Raw genomic sequence first — 23,254 nt, forward strand, 5'->3', positions numbered from 1 at the left:
CACGGGAGAGCAGCCACAGCGCAGGACCCAGCCAGCACGGGGAAGGCGAGGGAGCAGAGCACAGTCAGAGCGGCACAAAGGAAACAGGACCGAAAACAGCCACAGAACCCGGCGCCTCGGGACGGCGCCAAGGGAACCGGCATCGCATCACCTGGGCGAGGGGCTGGGCGGGGAGGAGAGAGCAGGGGAGTCACACCCAACGTGGCAAAGTAACGATGGGAAACTCCCCAACCTGGTCAGGGAAACGGACGCCCAGGGCCCGGGACTGCAGAGACCCAACGGAGGAACCGCAGAGGTGCACAGCAAGACCCGGCATCGCTGGAACGCAAAGGCCAAAGACAGAGCATCTCAGAAGCACCGGGACAGACGCAGTTAGTTACCTACAAAGGGCTCCCGTAAGACTGTCAGCTGTCTCTCAACAGAAACTTTTCAGGCCAAAAGAGACTGGAAAGAAATATTCAAAGTGGTGAAAAGCCAGGACCTACGACCAAGGTTGCTCTACCCAGCAAGTCCATCATTTTTAATTGAAGAACAGACAAGGAGCTTCCCACTCAAGAAAAGCTAAAGGAGTTCACCGCCACCCCCCAAAGTACTAGGAATGTCAAAGGGTCTTCTTTAACGCGAAAAATAAAAAATACAAACAATAAAACAGCAATAAACAGGAATCTATCAAAATTACTTTATGCCCGGCCGGGCGTGGCTCAGCCATTGAGCTTCGACCTGGGATCCAGGACGTTGGGGTTCAATTCCCGGTCAGGGCACAAGCCCGGTTTGAGGGCTCCAACCCCAGTCGGCCTGCAGGAGGCAGCCAATCAATGACTCATCATTGATGTTTCCATCTCTCTCTCTCTCCCTTCCTCTATCTGAAATCAATAAAGATATATTTTTTAAAAATTACTTTAAAAGACACACATAGACTGATAGGAAAGGAAAAAGGTGTTTCATGAAAATGGAAACAAAAGACAAACAAGGAAATCTCGGGTAGCAATACTTATAGCAGACAACATAGACTTTCAAACAAAGACCGTACAACAGGAGACAGAGAAGGACCCAGCAATTCTGCTCCTGGGCACTTGTCTGAAGAAGCCCCAACACTAGTGGGAGAGACACAGGCACCTACGTGCTCACTGCGGCATCATCTTCAGGAGCAAGATATGGAGCCACCTAAGTGTCCATCAGTAGGCGCCTGGAGTTAGAAGAAGTGCTGGGCTCTGGCCACTGTGGTCAGAGCTTCGGCCCCCCTGGGAAGGGTTGAGGGTTGGAGTCCTGGCCAAGGACAAGTCCCTGGGCTGCAGGTTACCCCCCAGACCCTCACCTCCTGGCTGGGACTCCTGGGGGAGGAACCAATTCAGGGGGCTCTCCCCCAGGGATGTGTCTCAGGCTCCTCTCTCTCTCCCCACCCCTCCCTGCCACTCTCTCTAAAATCTGTGGAAAATACCCTGGGGTGTGGACTGTAAGAAAAAGAACTGGGAAGATGTGCTCTGGGATGTGACTCAGCCACACAGAGGGACAGACTCTTGCCGTCGGCAACCACCCGGATGGGCCCTAAGGGTGCTGTGCTGAGTGAAATAAGTCAGACACGGAAAGACCAATGCCAGGTGACGTCACTTACATGTGGGTCTGAAAACAAAACCAAACCATCCCACCAGCAGAACAGAAACAGGCCCATGGACGCAGAGAACATTTTGACAGTTGCCAGAGGGAGCAGGGCTGGGGGACGGGGCGAGAAAGGTGAAGGGATCCCGGAGCTCAAGCTGGTGGCTTCAGTGTAGGCACCAGGGTGTCCAGTGCAGCACAGGAACAGGGTCAATAACGTAACAGCTGCATGGGAGGTCACCGGGCACTGGGCTCACCAGGGCCACCACTTTGTAAGTGACGTAAATGTCTAATCACAGGGCTGGGCACCTGAAACCAACGTAATATTGCACATCAACTACCATTGAGCAATAAAATACAGTTTTCAGGGGAGATGTTTTTATATAGATCTTGAATTCATTATACAGATGGATTAATTTCTTAATGGTCCTAAATGAAAATGAAGAAAAAAATCTCATATGACGACCTGGGAAGTCCACAAAACCTCTTCTGCTACCTTCCAGAGGATTATGTGCCAGGAAACTGCTTTGTGGGGGCGGAGCCGGCCTCTTTTTGGGGGATACCCTGTTTGCACAGAAACTGCCGTTACTGAGATTTGGAGAATTGACGCCCACGTTCTCAACAATGAACCTGAGCTTCTACCTCAGGAAAAATGAACCCACAGTTGGCAAAAGACAGTCCAGGTTTCCTGATAAAATGTAAACTCTCAAGAGAAAACCAGGGTTTTGGAAAACTCGGGCCCCACCACGTGCTCTACACAGCGCCCCACTTCTGAGACTTTTCTAGTGGGATCTGCGGTAATATTAACAGACGGGAGTGTTTGGTGACATGTATTAAATGCGTCCCCACAGGAAGACCCCCCAACTCAGAGAAACAACGCACCCCTTTCAATGCCCTCGTGAGCACCAGAGCCCCTCGCAGGACGGCCCGAGGCTTTCAACACAGCCGGGCAGGACACACTCAGTCCTGTGCCAGCTTTCACTGTGCAGAGCATTTCAGGACGTGCCACTCGTGTGGTTCCAGTGGACGATCAAAGACGAGTGTCAACAACGATCCGAAAGCTTATGAAAATGCTCCTCCTACATATTTCCCTGAAGCTGTGTATATTTATACCCCGCAACCCAATTAGGAGATTAAATGCACAGACAAATATGAACCCTGTGGACTTCTAGTGACGGGACCAGAGCCGAGACCCACAAGGATGTGAAACGGGAGCAGGTCCCTTCCTGTCACCTCCGCGTTTATCTGGGAAACAGTCATTTTTCATGAAAACATGATTTCTGCTAACACGTCATAGGTTATTAATGTTCAAACTGAGTTAATAATTGTTCAGACTGTTTGATGCCTGTGTGGCCAGTGTGACAGTTGTCACCCCCATAAACAGCAGTACCCTGGGGTCCCCCCTCATTTGTAAGACGGGACAGAGGTGCTGAACCCAGAACGTGGGGGAGTCGCTGAGAACACAGCCCCTGGGCCGGGACTCGGGGCGACGGGGTGACCAGCGCGCCCCCTGCGGGAGGGTCAGGACTCGGCCCCGGGCCCCCAGGCCTGGCTCTCAGGTCTCAGCCCGAGGGCGGAGTCTGGGGCGCGGGGCTCAGGGCTGGGGCGTCCCCAGCTCCCCGGTTTCACTTCCCTTCTCCCAACCTGTGTGGGGGCCTCCTGCCCGGATACTCATGACGCGCACACACTGCTCACTCCCATTGGCTGTGCGGTTCCTGGACCAGCCAATCACGGTCACCGCCCGTCCCGGTTATAAGGTCCCGCGGACCCTCCCGGACTCAGATCGTCCCCGGAACCCCGAGGATGCGCGTCATGAGGTCCCCACCCCTCCTCCTGCTGCTCGCGGGGGCCCTGGTCCTGACCCGCACCCGGGCCGGTGAGTGCGGGGTCGGAGGGCGCGGCCTGTGCGGGAGGAGCGCGGGACCCGGAAGCGCGTGTCCACCGGCCCCCCGTCTCCCGTGTCCCCCCCAGGCCCCCACTCCCTGAGGTATTTCTACACCGTCGTGTCCCGGCCCGGCCGCGGGGAGCCCCGCTTCCTCTCCGTGGGCTACGTGGACGACACGCAGTTCGTGCGGTTCGACAGCGACGCCGCGAATCCGAGGATGGAGCCGCGGGAGCCGTGGATGGAGCAGCCGTGGGTGGAGCAGGAGGACCCGGGGTATTGGGACCGTGAGACGCGGAACATGAAGGGATCCGCACAGACTTTCCGAGTGAACCTGAAGACCCTGCTCGGCTACTACAACCAGAGCGAGGACGGTGAGCCCCGCGGCCGCCCCGTCACCACCCCCATCCCCACGGACGGGCCGGGTCGCCCCGAGTGTCGGGGTCCGAGCTTCACCCCGAGTCTGCGGAACCGCCCTGCCCCCCACCCGGGAGGGGCCCGCGGGGACTTTGACCCGGTTTCACTTTCAGTTGAGGTTCAGTCCCCGCGGGCGGGGCGGGGGCGGGTGACCCGGGGCGGGGTGAGTGGGCGGGGCTGACCCGGGGGCGGGGTCAGGGTCTCACACCATCCAGAGGATGTACGGCTGTGACCTGCGACCCGACGGGCGCCTCCTCCGCGGGTATGATCAGCACGCCTACGACGGCGCCGACTACCTCGCCCTGAACGAGGACCTGCGCTCCTGGACCGCGGCCGACACGGCGGCTCAGATCACCTGGCACAAGTGGGAGGCGGCCAGTGTGGCCAAGAGAGTCAGGAACTACCTGGAGGGCCGGTGCGTGGAGTGGCTGCGCCGTTACCTGGAGAAGGGGAAGGAGACCCTGCTGCGCACAGGTACAGGGCCCCCGGCGCCCTCCTCTCCCTCGGGTGGGGCTCCCGCGAGGAGACGGGAAATGGGGTCCGTGTCAGACACCCCTGCTTTAGGTGCAGGGATGGAGTCCCCGGGACTTTGAGGTCAGGGGCCAGAGAGGGACCCCCGCCCTCCTCTCAGGGACAGTTAGGGTGCAGTCTCCGGGGGTGCAGGGGAGACCACCCCTGAAACAAGCGCTCAGCGGTTCCCATGACCCTGGGGTGGCTCTGGGCCCCAGGAGGCCTTTCTCTCGGGCCTGTTCCCTGCCCCACACCCCCTGTCTGAGGTCTGAGCCCCGCTGCTCTGAGTCCTTGGCCTCCCCCCAGGTCAGGACCAGAAATGCCTTTTCTGCCCCCAGAGACCTGCCTCCCTCCCGCCCTGGGCTGTGCTGCTCTGACCCTGGAAGTTCCTAAGAGACCAATAGGTCATCCCCCTGCCTCTGTCCAGGCTGGTGTCTGGGTTGTGTCCCTTCCCCCACCCCAGTGTCCTGTCCCTTCTCAGGATGGTCACCTGAGCCCTGCTGGAGGGTCCCAAGGTGGAAGCAAAGTTCCTGAATCTTCTCCCCCTTCCCTCAGACCCTCCAAAGACACACGTGACCCGCCACCCCATCTCTGAGCATGAGGTCACCCTGAGGTGCTGGGCCCTGGGCTTCTACCCTGCGGACATCAGCCTGACCTGGCAGCGTGACGGGCAGGACCAGACCCAGGACATGGAGTTTGTGGAGACCAGGCCCTCGGGGGACGGGACCTTCCAGAAGTGGGCGTCCCTGGGGGTGCCCCCTGGAGAGGAGCAGAGATACACCTGTGTTGTGCAGCACGAGGGGCTGCTGGAGCCCCAGAGCCTGAGATGGGGTGAGGAGGGGACGTGGGCACAGAGCCTCTTCCCAGGGAAGCAGGTGCCTCTGGGGGCTCCAGTGGGCTCTGGGCTGAGGCCCGGGGGTGGGGGCCTCACCCTCCCTTCCCCTCTCTTCCCAGAGCCTCCCTCTCAGACCCCCTTCATCATCATGGGCGCTGTGGTTGGCCTGGTTGTCCTCGGAGCTGTGGTGGCTGGAGCTGTGATGTGGGCGAGGAGGCGCTCAGGTGGGGAAGGGGGGGTGTGAGTTTCGTGTCCCCCTGGGGTGTCATCCCAGGGAGACGTGTGTCCTGCTCCATTCAAGGGAAGCACCGTCCCCAGGCCTGGGATTGCCAGTGTGAGGTCTGTGTGCTGACTTCCTGTTTAGTGAGGCAGGTGTGACACTGAGGGACACATGGGTCACCGGATGGGTCTAGTGATGGGGACCCGGCCCCAGCAGTCCCAGGTCAGAGGGCAGGTCCCTGCTGAGGACAGACCTGTAGGAGGGAGGCGGGTCCAGTCCCTGCACATGCACTTTCCTCAGGTCTCCTGACCCTGCCCTGGGTCTGTACAGACACAGGGTTCTGGGAACTTCTCTGGGCCCAGGACTAGGCTCCTTTAGGACCTCATGGCCCTGCCCCCTCCCTGGTCTCTCACAGGATGTTTCCTTCCTGCAGGTGGGAAAGGAGGGAGCTACGCTCAGGCTGCCAGTGAGTATGGAGGGGGTGCCCCCTGAGACCCTGGGACAGTGCAGATGGGAGCCCATGGGAACCCCGCCACCCCATAGTCCCTCCTTTAGCCTCCTGTCCTGGGTCCCTGACCATGTCCTGCTGTGTCCACCCCAGGCAGTGACAGCTCCCAGGGCTCTGATGTGTCTCTCTCGGCTTCTAAAGGTGAGACCCTGAATGGGGAGGGTTTGGGGCAGAGGGGACGGGACTGGGTTATGGGGACTCTGTGCACATTGTGAGCATGAAGTGGACCTTTGAGAATGTGACCAGTTACAGCCCCTGCCCTGAACTTGTTCCTGATGGTTTCCTTCCACAGCGTGAGGCAGCTGCCTGTGGGGCCTGAGTGATGGAAGATCTGTTCAGCCTCCCACTTGGTGACTCAGGAACCTCAGATTGGGAGGCTGTCCCGGCCCTGCCCCCAGGTCCCCTCCCCACACTTCCCTGTCCAGCAGAGGCGGGGCTGCCCCCCCCCCCTTCGATTGCACTGATCTGCAGCTTCTTACTCCTGTATTGAAATGAGACCCCTCCCGGCCTGTGTGGCTCAGTGGTTGAATGTCTCCCGTCCACCAGGAGGTCTCTGGTTGATTCCCAGTCGGGCTCATGCCCAGGGTGTTGGCTGGATCCCCAGTTGGGGGCGTGCAGGAGGCAGCCAATCAATGTTTCTCTCTCATCGATGTTTCTGTCTCTCCCTGTCCCTTCCTCCATGAAATCTGTACAAACATTAAAGAAATCGAAGAAATAGGCTCTGGCTATGACTTTGTTTGTTGACTTCTTGCCATGAGGGCTGATGGGTAATTAGAGGAGAGGATCCTAAAGTCTGAGAGGAAATACAGGGGAGCACCTAGGACTTTCCAGAAGCCCTGTGTGTGCTGTGCTGAGCCTGGGCAGGGGGACGGGAGAGGCTGTGAGGACCGAGTGAGGTCGGGGCCTGTGCCCAGTGGGCGCCCAGGGCCTCGTGGCCTTTGTCGTGGTCACTGCCCGGCTGGGTCACCTCTCTGCTGCTTTGACCTTGTGCCTTCAGGGAACCTTGTCCCACCAGGACCCGTGGTCACAGGGACTCACATCCCCAGGCCCTGTCACTCATCCTCGTGAAGCTCATCTCCAGGACCCTGGACAGTGAGGCGGGAGGGGCCTGGTCAGCCTGGACTCAGGCCTGGGCCCCCCTCAGCCCCATCTTCTGGGTGTTTGTTGTTTCTCTTTTCTGTGGAGATTCCGCCTGTGACTGTTTGTGTGAGTTTTGGTCTCGCTCTCCTGGTGGCTCCCTCCCCTCTGACAGCAACAGGGTCGCTTCCCTGTCATTGTCCACAAGGCCCCTCGGTCCCTGCACCGTGAGTCTGGTGTCTGGAGATGGATTTTCAGGCCCATCCTGCTCTCTCCTCCTTCCAGGGCCTGAAAGTTCCCTCCCTCTGACCAGCTTGGTCTTCCTGGGACCAGCCCCATCCTGAAGCTTCCAGGTCCCTCAGCCAGGAGCCATCTCAGTAGCATCCCAGAGTCACCTGTCCCTCAGGAGATGCCCAGGTTTTAGGAGCTGGGTGCCAGGAACCGGGGCCAAGACCAGACCTTTCCTCTCATCCCCCAGGCCTCTGACCAGAGATCCGTCAATAGCAAAAGTGTCACAACAGTTAGAGATGCTGGCACATCACTGGGTCCCCCTCAGTCATGACCAGGAGTCCAGTCATCGTCCTATTGAGGATGTTTCGTGGCCCATTCATTCATGAAAGTTGCCCAGCAGTTTCAGAGGGGAAATTAAAATTAAGCCATAATGTGACATTGCTGCTCAGCTCCCAGGCTGGGGAAATTACGAAGGAGACAATCAGCTGTCAGCAGGAACTTGGACTCATCCCCTCTCATGTTGCTAGTGCGAGAGTCCGTGGTTTCAATACTTTGAAACCCCTTTGGCAGACTCACTACATACACCAGAGACTGACAGAGACACAGACGAGACGGCAGGGAGTCAAAAGCCAGAAGGGCCCTGGGCAGTTTGGGTCAGTGGTTAGTGTCGGCCCCCAGGCTGAAGGTCTGAGGGGTGGATTCCGACAAGGGCAGGACCTCGGTTGCAGGCTCCATCCTGGGCCCTGGTGGCAGCATGTGCGGGAGGCAACCAGCCCCTGTGTGTCTCTCACATCCATGTTTCTCTCTCTCTACCCCCCTTCCTCTCTCTGAAAGTCAATAAAAACATTCTTGGGTGAGGATTTAAAAAGAAATAAAAGGAAATGCCAGCAGGGCTGAGAAGGGGAGGGACACCACGTTTGGGAAAGGTTTGGAGCAGATGAGAAAGGAGACCTCACTTACCAGTCAGACTTCTAATGTGGGGAACCCGGAGAAGCCAGCTGCACCCCTCCCGGGCCTGTGACTGGCCCTCGGGTACCTCGGCCCCCCAGGCCTGTCTGTGGGCAGCCTGGCTGGCGGCTCTCCTCTCGCCGGGCACCTCGGGAGAGGCCCAGAATAGCTCCGATGGGGCGCGGAGCCACCAAGACCCAGCTGGGGGGTGTCACCTCTGGCCTCTTCCCCTCCAGGTGTAAATCATCGCTAGTCGGGAGGGGCAGAGACAGGTTTCTAATTAAAAACACACGATCCCATCCTGGCTGGTGTGGCCCAGAGGCCGGGCATCCTCCTGTGCACCCAAGGGTCACCAGTTCGATTCCCGGTCAGGCTTTGGGTTCAATCCCCAGTCGGTGTGCGTACGGAAAGCAAGCAATCCATGTTTCTCTCTCCTCCTCGCCCTCCCCTCTCTAGAAGTCAATAAAAAACATACTAAAAAGACAAACCGCTCCACCCCGGGGTAAAGGGAGCCCTCCCCCCAGCCACAGGCCACGGGGGGAGCACCTCCCGGGCACCGGGGAGCCGCCCAGAGCAGCGAGCGCTGGAGGAGGCTGCGAGCGGAGGAGCAACGCTGCGCGGAAACTGCCACTGAAAAGCAGATTCAAAAATAAACCGACACAGAAGAAAGAAATTCGAAGATGGCGGTGGACTGAGCGGAAGCCGCGCTGACCCTCTCCCAGGACCAACTGGACTTTCACCTAAAACGCAGAAAACCTTCCTGAGCAACCCACTGAAGACCAGCTGGAGGGCAGCCCACAACCAAGGTCGGAGAGCGGAGACCCCGGGGAGACGGCCGGGTCGGGGCGAGTTCTTTATCAAGGGCTCAGCGGGCTGGGGAGACCCTTTTCGGGTCCCAAAGACCAGCACGGAGGGGGCGCTGTTCCCGGGCACCCCGGCGGCCACCGAGGCTCCCGGAGAAATCTGAGTGTGACAAGCACAGTGGATGTAAATGTTCACTCGTTTATGTTGCTCAACCTTTTTTTTGGGGGGGAGGGGTGGTATTTTAAAGCTTATTTTATAAATTGGCTTTGAAAAAGTCATAAATCAATAAGATAAAATCCCAGTGAAGTGGGCCTGTCCTCTCGCAGCTCCGGGAAACGCCCCGTGAAGCCATTTCATGGGAGACCTGACAGCTTCCCCACCCAAGTCGGGACCCGGAGCCAGGAGCCTGGCCTGAGGGCCCCACTGTGTCCAGCGCAGGGCCCGCCAGTGGCATCGGCAGTTTCTAATTGAAACAAGCCGTTTGAAAGGGGCAACCAGGGAGCCATCGGAGAAAGGCCTAAGAATTAGACAGAATGCACACGTCTTTTCGAATCAGCGTTTTGGATTGCCTCAGATAAGTACCCAGAAGTGGAATCTCTGGGTCGTAAGATAGTTCTATTTTTAATTTTTTTTTTTTTTTTTTGAGGAGCCTCCGTGCCGCTTTCCAAGGAATCTGGTCCGTAACAGTGTCATCACTACGTGTGGTGTCTGTCGGTGGGCACTGGGACGATCCAGGGGTCACTTCATGACGTGCACGGTTGTCCGGTCACTCTGCTGCACACCTGAAACTAGTACAAGGTCGTGTGTCACCTGGGATTCACTAATCTGCAGCAGTAAGTACAGTCCACTCTCACTGCTCAAGAGACTTGTGTTCTCTGGTCACCGGGATCCCTGGATGTGTCGATGCTGAGCCGTGGCTTCGATGGGAGACACAGGACTGGGTTCCTTCTCTCAGTCATTAGTTAGTTAAAGGACTGGAGCCCTGGCCGGTTTCTCAGGGGTCAGCGGGGCGCCCCCAGGCTGAAGGGCCCCTGGTTCGATTCTGTCCGAGCCCACCCACCTCGGTCGCAGGCTCGGGGTGAGCGCGGGAGGCAACCAGTTGGTGTGTCCCTCACATGGATGTTCTCTCCCTCCCTCCCTCCCTTCCACTCTCCGAAAAGCAAGGACAATATATCCTCGGCTGAGAACTGAAAAGATAAAAAGAAATAAAGAGTCGGGAAGGAGCAGGGAAAGTCTGGGTCCCTGTTTGCATCTTGCATAACCCCCCAAACAGGAACAGCTACTAGGATTGCGTGTGCGTGTGCGTGTGTGTCCCACACGCTCCATCTCTCCTCTCCCTTTCACAGGGCCTGTTGCTTTGGGCCCCACGTTGGGTCCTGGTGACCCGGAGGCCCCCCTTTTGCTCAGTAGAGTGAGCCTGCAAGTGGGGGAGATGGGACAGGGGAGGAAGACGAGGCGGGGGTTGCTCTCGATGCTTCCAAGTGGAAAGCGAGCATTGGGGGAGCTAGGAGCCGGGGAGCTCTGCAGACCCGCCACCTCCCGGATCTAAAAGGCAGCGCGGGCTTTGCTTCCCAGACCCGCAGCACCTGCGGGACCCGCCTCCCTTCCCAGACCCGCAGCACCTTCGGGACCCGCCTCCCTTCCCAGACCCGCAGCACCTGCGGGACCCGCCTCCCTCCCAGACCCGCAGCACCTGCGGGACCCGCCTCCCTCCCAGACCCGCAGCACCTGCGGGACCCGCCTCCCTCCCAGACCCGCAGCACCTGCGGGACCCGCCTCCCTCCCAGACCCGCAGCACCTGCGGGACCCGCCTCCCTCCCAGACCCGCAGCACCTGCGGGACCCGCCTCCCTCCCAGACCCGCAGCACCTGCGGGACCCGCCTCCCTCCCAGACCCGCGGCACCTGCGGGACCCGCCTCCCTCCCAGACCCGCGGCACCTGCGGGACCCGCCCCAGCCCCAGCCGACGGGAGGCCCCGGCCCTATATCAGGGTCGGGCAGGGCCGGCCCAGCGCCTCTTCCTCCTGCTCTGGGAGGTGTTTTTAGCAGGAAGGAGCCGGGAAGCCCGATTCCCTTCAGGGCTCAGCGGGGGTATTATTGTTTCTTTGGGTTTTTCCCTCCTTTCCAACAGTTACAGTAAAAGATCCTTGAGCTCACCAAGTGTCCAATTAACCCATGTCAAACACGCAAAGGCTAGAAGGTCACCTTTTCAAGGACCAGCCTGTTCCGCTGGTGACAATTGTCACGCCCGCGGGGCTCAGTCGCTGAGCGTAGCCTGTGGCCCGAGAGGCGGTGGTTCGATGCCCAGCCAGACCCCCAGTCGGGGCGCAGGAGGCAGCCGGTCAGTCTCTCATCGCTGATGTTTCTCTCTCTCTCCCCCTCTTCCTCTCTGAAATAAATAAAAACATACTTTAAAAAATAAAAAGAAAAGGAAAGTCTTAGTTCAGCCGCGTGGCTTACGAGCTTGGGCATCCGACAAGCTCACTCTCTCTCTCCCCACCCCCCTTCCTTCCTCTAAAAATAAAAAATTTGAAAAATTAAACTTTAAATAATTTTTTCATGTTCACAGAGCCACGACGGACAAATAAAAATCATACCTGTTTAGGTTGAGCAACATGGTTTTCTGGGTGTACAAAGGGATGACTTAATGTATGTTGCAAACGGCAGGAGTTCCTTCCTCTTTTTTATTTTACTTTTATTGTTGAGATTATTACAACCGTTCCCCAATTTCCTGCCCATTCCCACCTCCACCCAACCTCCCCCGCGCTCCGGCCGTCACCACACTGTTGTGTGTGCCCACGGGCTGTGCGTGTCTGTCCTTTGGCTCATCCCTTCACCTCCTTTCACGCAGTTCCCTGCCCCCCCCCCCCGACCTCTGTCAGTCGGCTCCATGTTTCGAGGAATATTTTGTTCATCAGTTTATTTGGTTTATTAGATTCCACATATGAGTGAGATCATGGGATACTAGTCTTTCTCTGCCTGGCTTATTTCGCTCAGCATAATCCTCTCCAGGTCCATCCACACTGCCCCAAAGAGTAAGGGATCCTTCCTTTTCACAGCTGCGTAGTATTCCACAGGCCGAATGTCCCACAGCTGCTTTACCCACTCATCTGCAGATGGGCACTCGGGCTCTTTCCAGATCTTAGCTGTTGTAAATTGGGCTGCTATGAACACAGGGCTGCATATATTCTTTGTGATTAGTGTTTCGGGATTCTCAGGATACATTCCTAGAGGTGGGATCACTGGGTCAGAAGGCAGCTCCATTTTTAGTTTTTTGAGGACCCTTCATACTGTTTCCCACGGTGGCCGCGCCAGGCTGCACCCCGCCAGCAGGCCACCGGGGCTCCCCTTTCTCCGGCCCTCCCAGCACGTGGTGTCTGTGAGTTTGTTGGTGGTGGGCATTCATTTCTCATGATTTCTCGTCCCCACAGGCCTCGTCTGCTCTCTCCCGATGGCTGTTTGTACCAGGGGGCCTGAGGCCCTGGGACTGGAGGGAAGATAAGCGACTGAGCATGGACTCGGGCTCCTCCTCCTGCTCCGCCTCGTCCTTGGAACCCTTGTCCTCGACCGCGCCGTTCAAGAACGGGGTCATGCTGTACTTGCTCTACCTCAGCCAGCAGGAGCTAGAGAGGTTCAAGCAGGTCTTAGTGGCTGAGACCCCCAGACCCGGCTCCGCCCGGATCACCTGGGACCAGGTGAAGGCAGCCAGGTGGGGGGAGGTGGCCCACCTCTTGACCGAGCGCTTCCCCGGCCGGCTCGCTTGGGATGTGGCCCACGGCATCTTCGCAAAGATGGACTGGACCCAACTGTGCCTCCGGGTGCAGAGGGAGCTACAAGGTGGGTGATAGTCTGGGTGCCATGTGGTGATAGGCTTGGGTGCTGAAGAGCCAAGCGCTTTCCTGGACGCCCGTGCTGGCCACCTGAACAAGCCGGCAGATAGTGGAGTGAGAGGGCGCCTCTGGCCCCAAAAGGCCAAGTCTATCCTATTAGCTCATTTATTTATTTATTTATTTATTTATTTAAATTTAAAATATATCTTTATTGATTTCAGAGAGAGGAAAGAAGAGGGAGAGAGAGAGATAGAAACACCAATGATGAGAGTCATTGATTGGCTGCAGCCCACAACCCGGGCATGTGCCCTGACCGGGAATCGAACCCTGATCGCCTGGATCCTAGTTCTAAGCTTAACTGCTGAGCCACGCCCTGCAGGGCCTATTAGCATATTTAAAGGAAAAAAACCCTTCCCTGGCCCACGTGGCTCAGCGGTTAGAGCGTCGGCTTGCTCACCAAAGGGTCTCGGGTTCGATGCCCGATCAAGGGCACGTACCTGGGTTGCAGGTTCGATCCCCAGCCCTGGTTGGGGTGCATGGGGGAGGCAACCAATTGATGTGTCTCTCTCACATCGATCTTTCTCTCTCTCTCTACCCCCCCACTTCTTCCACTCTCTCTCAAAATCAATGGAAAAACATCCTCAAGTGAGGATTAACCAAAAATAATAATAATGAGAGATGAACACAAAGAGACAAAGAAACCGAGAAGTTGGAAAACGGTAGAAAAAGACGCTATGAAGTCACAAAACACAAGAGAGCTGCTGGAGCTACCGTGAGGTCAGCAGCCTAATATTTAAGGCTAAAAAGGGTCATTTTATCATGAAACAGGGGGTCAGTCCCAGGGGCAGGATTGAAATCGTAAACTTCTCCGTCCATAACACGTCTTCAAAGTACAGAAAGCCAAACTTCACACACACACACACACACCCCCTGGGCAGACCACACTTTATTTTGAGCGAGAGAGGGGGAGAAACGCCGATGAGAGAGGCACTGCTGGGCTGCCTCCCACGCCCCCTGCTGGGAAGGAGCCTGGGAAGTAGCCGGCGGCCTCGGCGCAGGAGGCTCTGCTCCCCCAGCTGAGCCGCAGGCCCGGCCCGGGCGATGAGCTGCCGAGTCCCCGGGCACCTCTCAGCCCATCAGGAAACAGCAGCGTTTCCCCCCTGGCATCCTGGTGGAGTCCAGGCAACGGCCTCCTCCCTGAGCTGCCGCCCTGGAGGAGCCCACGCAGCTCTCCTGGTGCCCGTCTCCCCGTTCCCACGGCACAGCCTCGTTCCTCGTCTCTTCCAGACGTGCTGCCCAACGTGGAGCCGGAGGAGCTGGGCCCAGGAGGAGCACAAGTGGACTCGGAGGAAGAAGAATCTGGGAGGTGCCGGGGTGGTGACCAGCCCTGGAGGTGAGCGGGCGATGGGCTGGGCAGAGAAGCTCGGTTCCTAAGGCGGGGTGGGTTGTGATTCGGCGTCTCTTCATATATATATATATATTTTATTGATTTCAGCGAGAGGAAGGGAGAGGGAGAGAGCGAAACGTCGACCGGCTGCCTCCCGCACGCCCCCTGCGGGGGACGGAGCCCACAGCCCCAGCACATGCCCTGACCGGGAATCGAACCGCAATCTCCTGGGTCCTAGGTCGAGGCTCAACCGCTGAGCCCCCCCCCGCCCGGCCCACTCACGGTTCTCAACTGAGCCCGCCCTCGGGAGAAGCGGGCCTTCTACGGAAACATGTCGTGGGGCTTGCTGTCGGCCCCAAGGCTGGTCTTGTTGCTCCGTTCGGCCTCACGGTGCACTGACGGAGCTGGCTCTGTCCCTCCCGCCCCGCTCACCTAGATGACGTGCGGGACTACCGACTGCCCGTGAGGGGCCACTATTCCGCCGTGGTGGACAGGACCACGTGGCCCGGGAACCAAGCAGGCTTCTTCCACCGAGACCTCCCCCGGCACCAGCGGCTCCTACACTGCCTGTTTCTTCCCAGGAGACCCCCTGGCCGACCGCCCAAGACGGTCGTCCTCCAGGGGGCCGCCGGGGTGGGGAAAACCACCCTGGCCCACAAGCTGATGTCGGAGTGGGCAGGAAAGAAGTTCTCCCCCCACCAGGTCTGGTGCGCTTTCCGCGTCCAAGTCGGGGTGGCCTGGGCCCAGCCGCAGAGCCTCTGTGAACGGTGTCAGCCGGTCGCCCAGGCTTCGGGGTCTCGTCTCCCAGGTGATGTCCCAGCCCGAACAGCTACTGCTCGTCCTTGACGGCTTCCAGGAGCTGGCGCTGAACCTCAGGCTGCGACCGGGGATCTGAGCGAGGACGAGCCAGAAGCTGCTGGCGCCTGTCCTCCTGGCCAGTCTGCTGAGCGGCAAAATGCTCCCCGAGGCCTCGCTGCTGATCCTCCTGCGGTTCTCTTCCCGGAGGGTCCTCCAGTCCGTCCTGAGGCGTCCGTCCGTCGTGACGGTCACGGGGTTCAGCGCCTCCGAGAGAGCGCAGTGCTTCAGGAGGCACTTCAGCAGCCAGGGGAGGCGGAGGAAGCCTTGAGCGACGCCGCGGGGACCACGGTCCTCTTCCCCATGCGCCAAGCGCCTGTGGTCTGCTGGCTGGTGTGCTCGTGCCTGAAACGCCAGATGGGGAGGGGGCCCCCTCCCCCACGCCCACCCCAACGCCACGGCCGTCTTCGTCCAGCACCTGTACCTGGCCTTCGGACGGCTTCACGGCAACCGTCACCCTAGATACCTGCCGGCCTGTGTTACCTGGCGGCGAGAGGGATGTGGAAGGAGCGGTGGGTGTTTGGGAAGACGGACCTCGAGCTGACCAAGCTGGACGGGGCGGCTGCGGCCGCTCTCCTGGGCGAGAATATTCTCCGCAGGGTCGGGGGCACGAGGACCTGTACGCCTTCACCCTCCTGAGCTCCCAGGAGTTTTTCGCCGCCCTGGTGTACACCGTCCACCTCCCGCAGAGGGTCCCCGGCTTCCAGGTGCTGGACAGGGCCCGGCTGCTGCGCCTGGCGGCCGAGCCCGGGAAGAGGGGGGCCCCCTGGCGCACGTGGCGCTCTTCCTCTTCGGCCTGTTCAAGGAGACCTGCGCCAAGGCCGTGGAGCGGTGGCTCGGGCACAAGCTGTCCTCGGGGAATAAGGAGGAGTTGCCCAAACTGGGGGCCCCGTGGCAGGGCCGCAGGCCGCCCACCGCGCACCCCGGGTCCCGCAGCCCTTCTGCCTGCTCGAGACCCGGGAGGAGGCCTTCCTGCGGCAGCTGCTGCCGGGGCGCCACAGGGCCGCTCTGGTCATCGGCAGGGACGGGGACTGCAGGTGTCCGCCCTCTGCCTCACCCACTGTCCACACTTGCGGGAGGTGGAGCTGACCGTGACCTTGACCGTCACCAAGGACGTGTGAGCGCTCTGAACCCTCCCTCGCTCCCCGTCTACCTTACCCGGGGGCCTTGCCCACCTGTCCTGGGCGTGTAGGGCCAGGGGTCGGGGCGGCCGTGGTCTCCCCGGGAAAACGCAGGCGTCCTCGCCTGAGGCCGTGGTCTCCCCGGGAAATCGCAGGCGTCCTCGCCTGAGGCCGTGGTCTCCCCGGGAAATCGCAGGCGTCCTCGCCTGAGGCCGTGGTCTCCCTGTAATGAGCGAGAAACCTCATGATGGCTCTCCTGGGCTTTTTTTTTATGGGGGAGTCTTACTAGGCTCATCAAGGGGCCTGCGATCGTGACCAGGGTGGGGACGGCCAGCCCGGGGTTTTCTCCTGTGTAACCTCCGGCTGGGGATCCCGTTCTGCACACAGACCAGACGGCATCAGCCGGCGTTTCCGCTGGTGGGAAGAGCTCTGCTCGGTGTTCACGCTGCACGAGGGGCTGGAGTCCCCGGCCGTGACCGACAGCGTGATGGAGCCTGACGCCACACGGGCCCTCTCCTTGGCGCTGAAACATCCGCACTGCAGACTGCGCAAACTGAGGTGAGCGTCCGGGACCCGGGGCCGCTCTGTCTGACTCGCCTCGCTGAGCAGGAAGCCCTCTAGGCCCATCCGTGCCGCCCCAAAGGGCACACAGTAAGTTCCATTAACATCCATCACTGCACGTGGTTACCTCCTACAGCGCCCTGGCCGGGCGGCCCAGTGGGCTGGAGAGACGCCCGGTTCACCAAAGGCGGCCGGTTTGGCTCAGGTCGGGGCGCAGGCCCGGGATGCGGGTGGATCCCCAGCAGGGGGCACGCAGGAGGCAGCCGATCAATGACGCATCACTGATGTTTCCATCTCGCTCCCTCTCCCTTCCTCTCTCTGAAATCAATAAAGACATATTTAAAAAAATAAAAATAAAAAAAGCAGCCGAAATGCGAGGGCTGAACGGCGCCCGGGCTCCCCGTGAGAGCAGCCGGTGACCTCCAAGCGTGCACGCTTTCCACCGATCACTGGTCGGGCCGCCGAGACCGACAGGTTTCCCAAGGTGCGTGTGGTTCTGCGGGCGCTGTTTCCCCGGGGTGCTGAGGCTGGCGTTCTGTGTGGTGCCCCAGGCTGGAAAACTGCTCGGTCAGCCCTGGAAGTGGGTTTGAATGAGCCAAGGATCTGCAAAGTAACGGCCACCTGCGGACGGCGATGCTGTGGAAGAGCGCCCGGGGGACCGCGGGCCTGTTTCCTGTGGGCCAGCGGGAGAGGCTGGGGAGTGTGTTTCTTGCCGCTGCTGGCTCGGTACCATGAGCGCAGGGATGGCACAGAGGCAGCGATGGGGAACGCGCGTGCCACGGGGCAGACTGAGGCCTGTGGTCGCAACAACCACAGAGACGGGTCAGTGAAGACGAGCAGAGGCGGGAGAGGGCACGCGGGTGTGAAGCTGCGGGTGCGTCCGCAGGGACTGCTGCTCGGCTGTCAGCGCCTGACCCTGAGCCCAGCACGGAGGGGCCCGGGGAGCGTGGTGCAGGGAAAGCGGGGACCCCGTGACCTCACGCCGGTGTGGGATCCACTGAGCAAGCTGAGCCAACAGGCCGAGTAGACAGACTCACAGACAGAGAGCGGCTGACAGCTGCGGGGGCGGGCGCTGGGGCTGGCGGGGTTGGGCAAGAAATAAAACAAGAATCTCATGGACGCAGGTCAGTGTGGCGATTGCCGGGGAGGGGCGGGGGGGAGTGGGGGGATAAATGGTGATAAAAAAGATATAAAGATCCCACACTGAGCGCTTGTTAAAAAGAATGATATTGCTATTTCGTATCAATACTATGAATATTAACCTATACCGTCTTAAGTAATAAAATACAGTAATGATGACAGACTACGATAAACGTGATAGCATGTAGCTTCGAGAAATGACTTAACGAAGAGCCGTTAAGTAAAAATGACTCGATTTATCCAAATGAAACCCCCAAGAGGAGGGCAAAGGGGTTTAAAAAGAGAGATTTTTGAAAAGTCTGTGCGCGTCCGTCCACAGGCTGGAGGACTGCGCCTTCACGCTGCTCTCCTACCGAAGCCTTGTCCACCTCCTCAGGACTAACAAGAGGCTGACGCACCTGAGCCTGGCCGGCAGCACCCGGGGGGACCGAGTGGCAAAAGAGCTCTGGGGAGCCTGGCCCCGAGCGAGGTGCCCCCTGCAGCGGCGGGTGTGAGTCCCAGGGCCCCCCTCTCGGCCACGGGCGTGGAGGCTGGTCCACAAGACGGCAATAGCCCCCTGCGGGGACCCAGCCCACCTGCAGGCGCCCGGACTGGGGCCCATGCGCCCTGACCCGGACTTGGACCAGCCACCTCTCTGTGCCCGGGGATATGTGCCAACCAACTGAGCCACACTGGCCAGGGCAGGAATTTTTTTTTTTTTAACCCTCCCCCGAGGATATTTCTCTGTTGCTTCTCAGAGAGAGTGGGAGGGAGAGAGAGAGAAACATCGATGTGAGAGAGACACATCAATTCATTGCCCCCCCACGCTCCCCAATCAGGGCCGGGATCCAGCCTGCAACCGAGGTACGCACCCTTGGCCACACTCGAACCCAGGACCCTTTAGTCCGTGGGCCGACGCTCTAAACACTGAGCTAAGCCAGCCAGGGCGAGGGCAGGAACTCTTTAAACAACCTCCCTCAGGTGTCAGGGGGCTTTTCTTATTAATAATATAATTATTTAATTATCATTATTAACAGACCGTAAACTCAGACTGTCTTAATCCATAAAGGAAATTGCTGGCTCATAAATCCAGAAATGCAGACGTGTTACGAAACACCCCCTCAACCCACGGACACTGTCCCCAAAAGAAGCGGGAAACGGTGCAGCTGCTTTGGAAAACGGTCTGGTGGCTCCTGAAAAGGCAAAAGGCACCGTGTAGGAGCCAGCAGCTCCACTCCTTGGTACACTCGCAAGAGAAACAAAAACCTACGTCTGTACAAGAACCTGCACACAGCTGTTCCCGGCCGTATTAGTCATAACAGCCCAAACCTGGAAACAACCCCAGTGTCCATCAGCCGGTGGGTGGACGAAGAAGGTGGAATATTATTCAGTCGTGAAAAGGAACAGAGTGCTGATGAGTGCTCCAGTGTGCCTGAATCTTGAAAATAGTGCGGCCCGTGGAAGAAGCCGGACACGGAGGCCACGTGGTCTATGAGTCCTTTTATATCACGTGTCCAGAGCCGGCCAATGATCATGAGTAATGATCATGGGGTGCAGACATTCTTCCTGATTAGTGTTCAGGTTTCTTAGGATATATTCCTAGGAGTGGAATCGCTGGGTCAAAGGGCAGCTCCATTTTTAATTTTTGAGGACCCTCCACACTGTTTTCCACAGCGGCTGCCCCCGTCTGCGTTCCCACCAGCCGTGCACCAGGGTCCCCTTCCCCACACCCTCCCCAGCACGTGTCGTTTGTTGACTTGTTGATGGAGCCATGCTGACGGGTGTGAGGAGACACCTCATTGTGCTTTTCATTTGCATCTCTGATGATTAGCGACACTGAGCATCTTTTCATATGTCCCTTGGCATCTGCATGTGCTCTTTGGAGAAGCGTCCATTCAGGTCCTCTGCCCATTTTTAAATTGGGTTGTTTGTCTTGCTGGTGTTGAGTTGTATGAGTTCTCTGTATATCAGATGCGTCCTTGGCGAATATGTTCTCCCTACGGTGGGCTCCCTTTTCATTCTGTTGATGAAAACCAAGGCTCGTGCGCTTCAAGTGGGTGGCTTGTGTGGGGCGTCGGTTGTATCTCACCAAAGCTGTTAGACACACACACAAAAGCGAGGCAGGAAAGACGTCCCATCGCGGGGTTTGTGGTTGTGTTTTCTCTGCAGCCTGAGAAACTGCTCCCTGACCTCCGGCTGCTGCCAGGAGATGGCCCACGCTCTTGTCCAGAGGAAAAGCCTGAGAAGCCTGGACCTTGGTTTTAGCAGCCTGAAGGGTGAGGGGCTTACCCTGCTCTGTGAGGCCATGAAGGGCTCGGACTCCGGACTACAGGTTCTTGAGTGAGTGACCCCCCACCCCACTTCCTCCGTGAGACCAGGACCAGCCTGTGTAAGCTCTCCCAGGACAGAACGTGGGGAGGTCTTCGCCCGTTGCTGGGTTTTCCCTGCGTTCGGGTGGAGGGCTGGGGGGGTTCAGAAAGTGTGGCCCTCACACGAGGAACATCGTCAGGACGTTGTTAGAAATGCAAGTTCTTGCAGTTTGTCTTTCTGGGTCTGGTGACTCACCTAGTGTCATGCCCTCAAGGTCCCGCCACGCTGTCCCGAATGGCAGGACCTCTTTGCTGGGGCCGAGTCGAATACCAGCTTATGTAAACACTCCATTTTTTTGCATAATTTAATTTTTTTTCCAATTGCAGTTGACACTGAATATCATTTTATATTAGTTTCAGGTGTGCAGCGTAGTGGTTAGCTGTTTATATAACTTACAAAGTGATCCTCCCGGTATTTCCAGCATCCACCATACACAGTTATTTCAATATTATCAACTATATTCTCTGTGACTGTACCTACCAATTGGTACATCTTAACCCCTTCACTTCTTCACTCGGCCCCAAACCCGTCTCCCCGCCGGCAGCCATCAGTCTGTTCTCTGTGTCTGTGGGTCTGTTTCTGTTTTGTGTCTTCGGTTGTTTTGTTCTTTAGGTTCCACACGTAAGTGAGATCATATGACAGTTGTCTTTCGCTGTCTGACTTATTTCACTCAGCACAGTACCCTCGAGGTCCACCCCTGGTGTCGCACATGGTGACGTTTTATCCGTTTGATGGCCGAGTAACGTTCCGCTGTGGATCCGCATCACCTCTCCTTTACCCGCCTAATGACAAGTCTTTATTGTCCCCAGATAAACCCATTTGCTGGAGAAATATGTAGCTGTGTGTTGTTGAAGGTGGACAGAATATATTTATTTGGTTTCCTCCCTCCCCCCGTCAACCATGAGGCCCGGGAAACGGGCGGTGGGGACAGCCTCACTGTTGTCAACACGCCCGGTGTGGTGCCCAGAACTCAGGTGGCGCCGAGTAAATATTTTCTGAATGAGCGCTCAATTTTTTTTTAAGTTTTTTTTTTTTAATTTATCGATTTGAGAGAGAAACACTGATCCGTTGCTTCACTTCTTTGTGTGTTCACTGGTGGACCCTCCAACCACCTGAGCCGCCGGGCCAGGGAAGCGCTGTTTCTGAATGAGATACGTGGCTCAGGCCATCTCAGGGTTAGAAGGTGCTCAGCCCACTCTGAATAATGATCCAAATCGCAAGGGAAGCCCACGCGTGGTAGGTACTCAACACGTATTTGGGGGGAGCGACCTGTTCCCGCCGGCGGGTGGGCCCGGGCATGGGCACGGTCCTGGCCGGGCTCCAGACGTGGCCTGATGACCCCTGCGGCCCGTCTGCCCTGCAGGCTGGAGGGTGCCTGCTGACCTGCGCCTGCCGCCAGGCTCTGGCCTCCCTGTGCCTCAGACACCAGGGCCTGAGGCACCTGGGCCTGAGCGGGAACAGCATCGGGCTCGGCGCCACGCAGCTCCTGCGCCAGACCTCGCAGGCCTCCCAGCCGAGGACGCGAGCAGGAGGGTCCTTCTGTAAGTCCCCGCGGGTCCGGCCCTCGGGTGGCGTCGGGGGGCTGCTCACTCTCTCCTCTCCTTTCCTGGGGCTTTAGAACCACCTGTCCCCGGCTCAGCAAACCCGCGGCCCCGCTTGTGTGTCGTTGGAACGTGGGCCTGGCTCCTCTGGGCTGATTATAAATTGTCTCTTTTCTTCATTTTCTCTCCTTTTTGAAAAATCCTCACCCAAGATACTTCCTCTGCTGCTTTTCAGAGAGAGTGGGAGGGGGGGAGAGAGCCCCAAGCCGAGCCAGTCCTTCCTTGCTGCACCCCGAAGGTGACCTGGCATCACTTCTGCCCTAGTCTGTGGGTCAGCACGGGAGAGGACCACATACGAGCTGTGCAGGGGGGAAGGACCTTAGGGTCACTGGAGGGCTGCCTACCACGCCCGCTAAGCGGAGGAACCGAGGCACTTGGACTCCACCCCGAGCTCCTGAGAGCATCGCCACGGGTCTCGGTCTCTCCGTGGGACAGGCCAGCGGGGTCTCCCGGGTGGTGCATCTCTGTCCTAGAGATTTCGCCTACTCTTCCAGGATGGACAAGAACCTGGTTAGAGCGTCACCCTGCACACCAGGTGGTCATAGGTTCAATTCCTGGTCAAGGGCACGTACCTGGGTTGCAGGTTCAGTTCCCGGCCCCGGTTGGGGCGTGTGTGGGAGGGAATCCACCCAGTGTCTCTCTCGCATCGATGTTTCTCTCGCTCTCCCCCTCCCTCCCTTCTGCTCTCTCTGAGAAAATCAGTGGAAAAGATATCCTCAGGCGAAGACTAGCAACATAAATAAGTAAACAGAACCCGCTTCTGTACCCACAGGGAGAGGAAGCCGGGTTCCGCAGCGGACATGACGAGCAGGCTGGAGGGCCCGCAGGTGGACCAGGCCCAGGACGTCCTCAAGATCATACAGGACCGGGGTGCTGAGGGCGCCACCAGGGCAGGGCCGGTGGATTGACCCGTGGCCCCCGGACATTTCCCCCTGATGGGAAGTGGGGAAACGGGACACGTTCTGTGGGCCGTTCCGGGTCTGGAACCGCTCAGCTCAGTTCGGGGAAAGTGGCGTCGGGCGTGGCCCCCAACGGGCCCCTGGGAGACAGTAAAGGTCACGGGTGAGACGGGAATTAGTCACTGAGCTGCGGTGACCACTCGGGGAGGGTCCCGCCCGGGGCCAAGTCCAGCTCCGACTTCTTCGGATAGGTCACTTTAACGTCGCCTGGGGGGCCGTCGGCCTCACCTTTTGGAGAATTTCATTAAACTCGTACAGGAATGCAATTTGGAAACGTTCTGAGTGCCGTGTATTCTCCCGTAGGCTGGCCATCGGCGTGGAAAGGGACACGTCCAAGGAGGCGCAGACACGTCGGGGAGGGGAGAGGGCCCGCTGCCCTGCTCGGTTCCTCCCCCCAGGACATTCAGCTTCTTTCAGAGGGTTG

General features: G+C 58.5%; 2 protein-coding genes across 3 annotated transcripts; both read left to right on the forward strand.

Annotated features, from left to right (window-relative positions):
* Positions 1 to 3,374: 3,374 nt before the first annotated feature.
* Positions 3,375 to 6,686, forward strand: LOC308548231 (saoe class I histocompatibility antigen, A alpha chain-like). Of its 2 annotated transcripts, none has more exons than XM_081119424.1 (8): positions 3,375 to 3,472; positions 3,568 to 3,852; positions 4,094 to 4,369; positions 4,961 to 5,236; positions 5,360 to 5,464; positions 5,876 to 5,926; positions 6,062 to 6,109; positions 6,261 to 6,686. In XM_081119424.1, exons 1-8 carry the CDS (start codon positions 3,400 to 3,402, stop codon positions 6,263 to 6,265), a joined length of 1,119 nt encoding a protein of 372 aa, XP_080975550.1. In that variant the 5' UTR covers positions 3,375 to 3,399; the 3' UTR covers positions 6,266 to 6,686. The 2 variants fall into 2 exon arrangements, with proteins under 2 accessions (XP_080975550.1, XP_080975551.1); XM_081119425.1 differs by having other exon boundaries at positions 5,894 to 5,926.
* A 5,853-nt stretch (positions 6,687 to 12,539) lies between these two features.
* Positions 12,540 to 22,779, forward strand: NLRP8 (NLR family pyrin domain containing 8; the record flags this gene model as incomplete). The annotated part of the gene is given in 12 exon segments (XM_081118996.1): positions 12,540 to 12,864; positions 14,145 to 14,234; positions 14,681 to 15,035; positions 15,037 to 15,128; positions 15,131 to 15,470; positions 15,472 to 15,569; positions 15,572 to 15,718; positions 15,807 to 16,026; positions 16,608 to 16,778; positions 18,241 to 18,411; positions 20,070 to 20,240; positions 22,644 to 22,779. Coding segments are annotated over 12 exon segments (2,316 nt in total).
* Between the last annotated feature and the right edge of the window lie 475 nt (positions 22,780 to 23,254).

Source organism: Miniopterus schreibersii (assembly GCF_964146895.1).
Source record: "Miniopterus schreibersii genome assembly, chromosome: 18".
Taxonomy (NCBI): Eukaryota; Metazoa; Chordata; class Mammalia; order Chiroptera; family Miniopteridae; genus Miniopterus; species Miniopterus schreibersii.

Bases quoted from the DNA above. Each gene is read 5' to 3' on its own strand.
- LOC308548231 (XM_081119424.1), top strand. From the start codon at position 3,400: ATGCGCGTCATGAGGTCCCCACCCCTCCTCCTGCTGCTCGCGGGGGCC. The intron at 5,237-5,359 runs GTGAGGAGGGGA...CTCTCTTCCCAG, and splicing joins GCCCCAGAGCCTGAGATGGG to AGCCTCCCTCTCAGACCCCC. The intron at 5,465-5,875 runs GTGGGGAAGGGG...GGTCTCTCACAG, and splicing joins GTGGGCGAGGAGGCGCTCAG to GATGTTTCCTTCCTGCAGGT.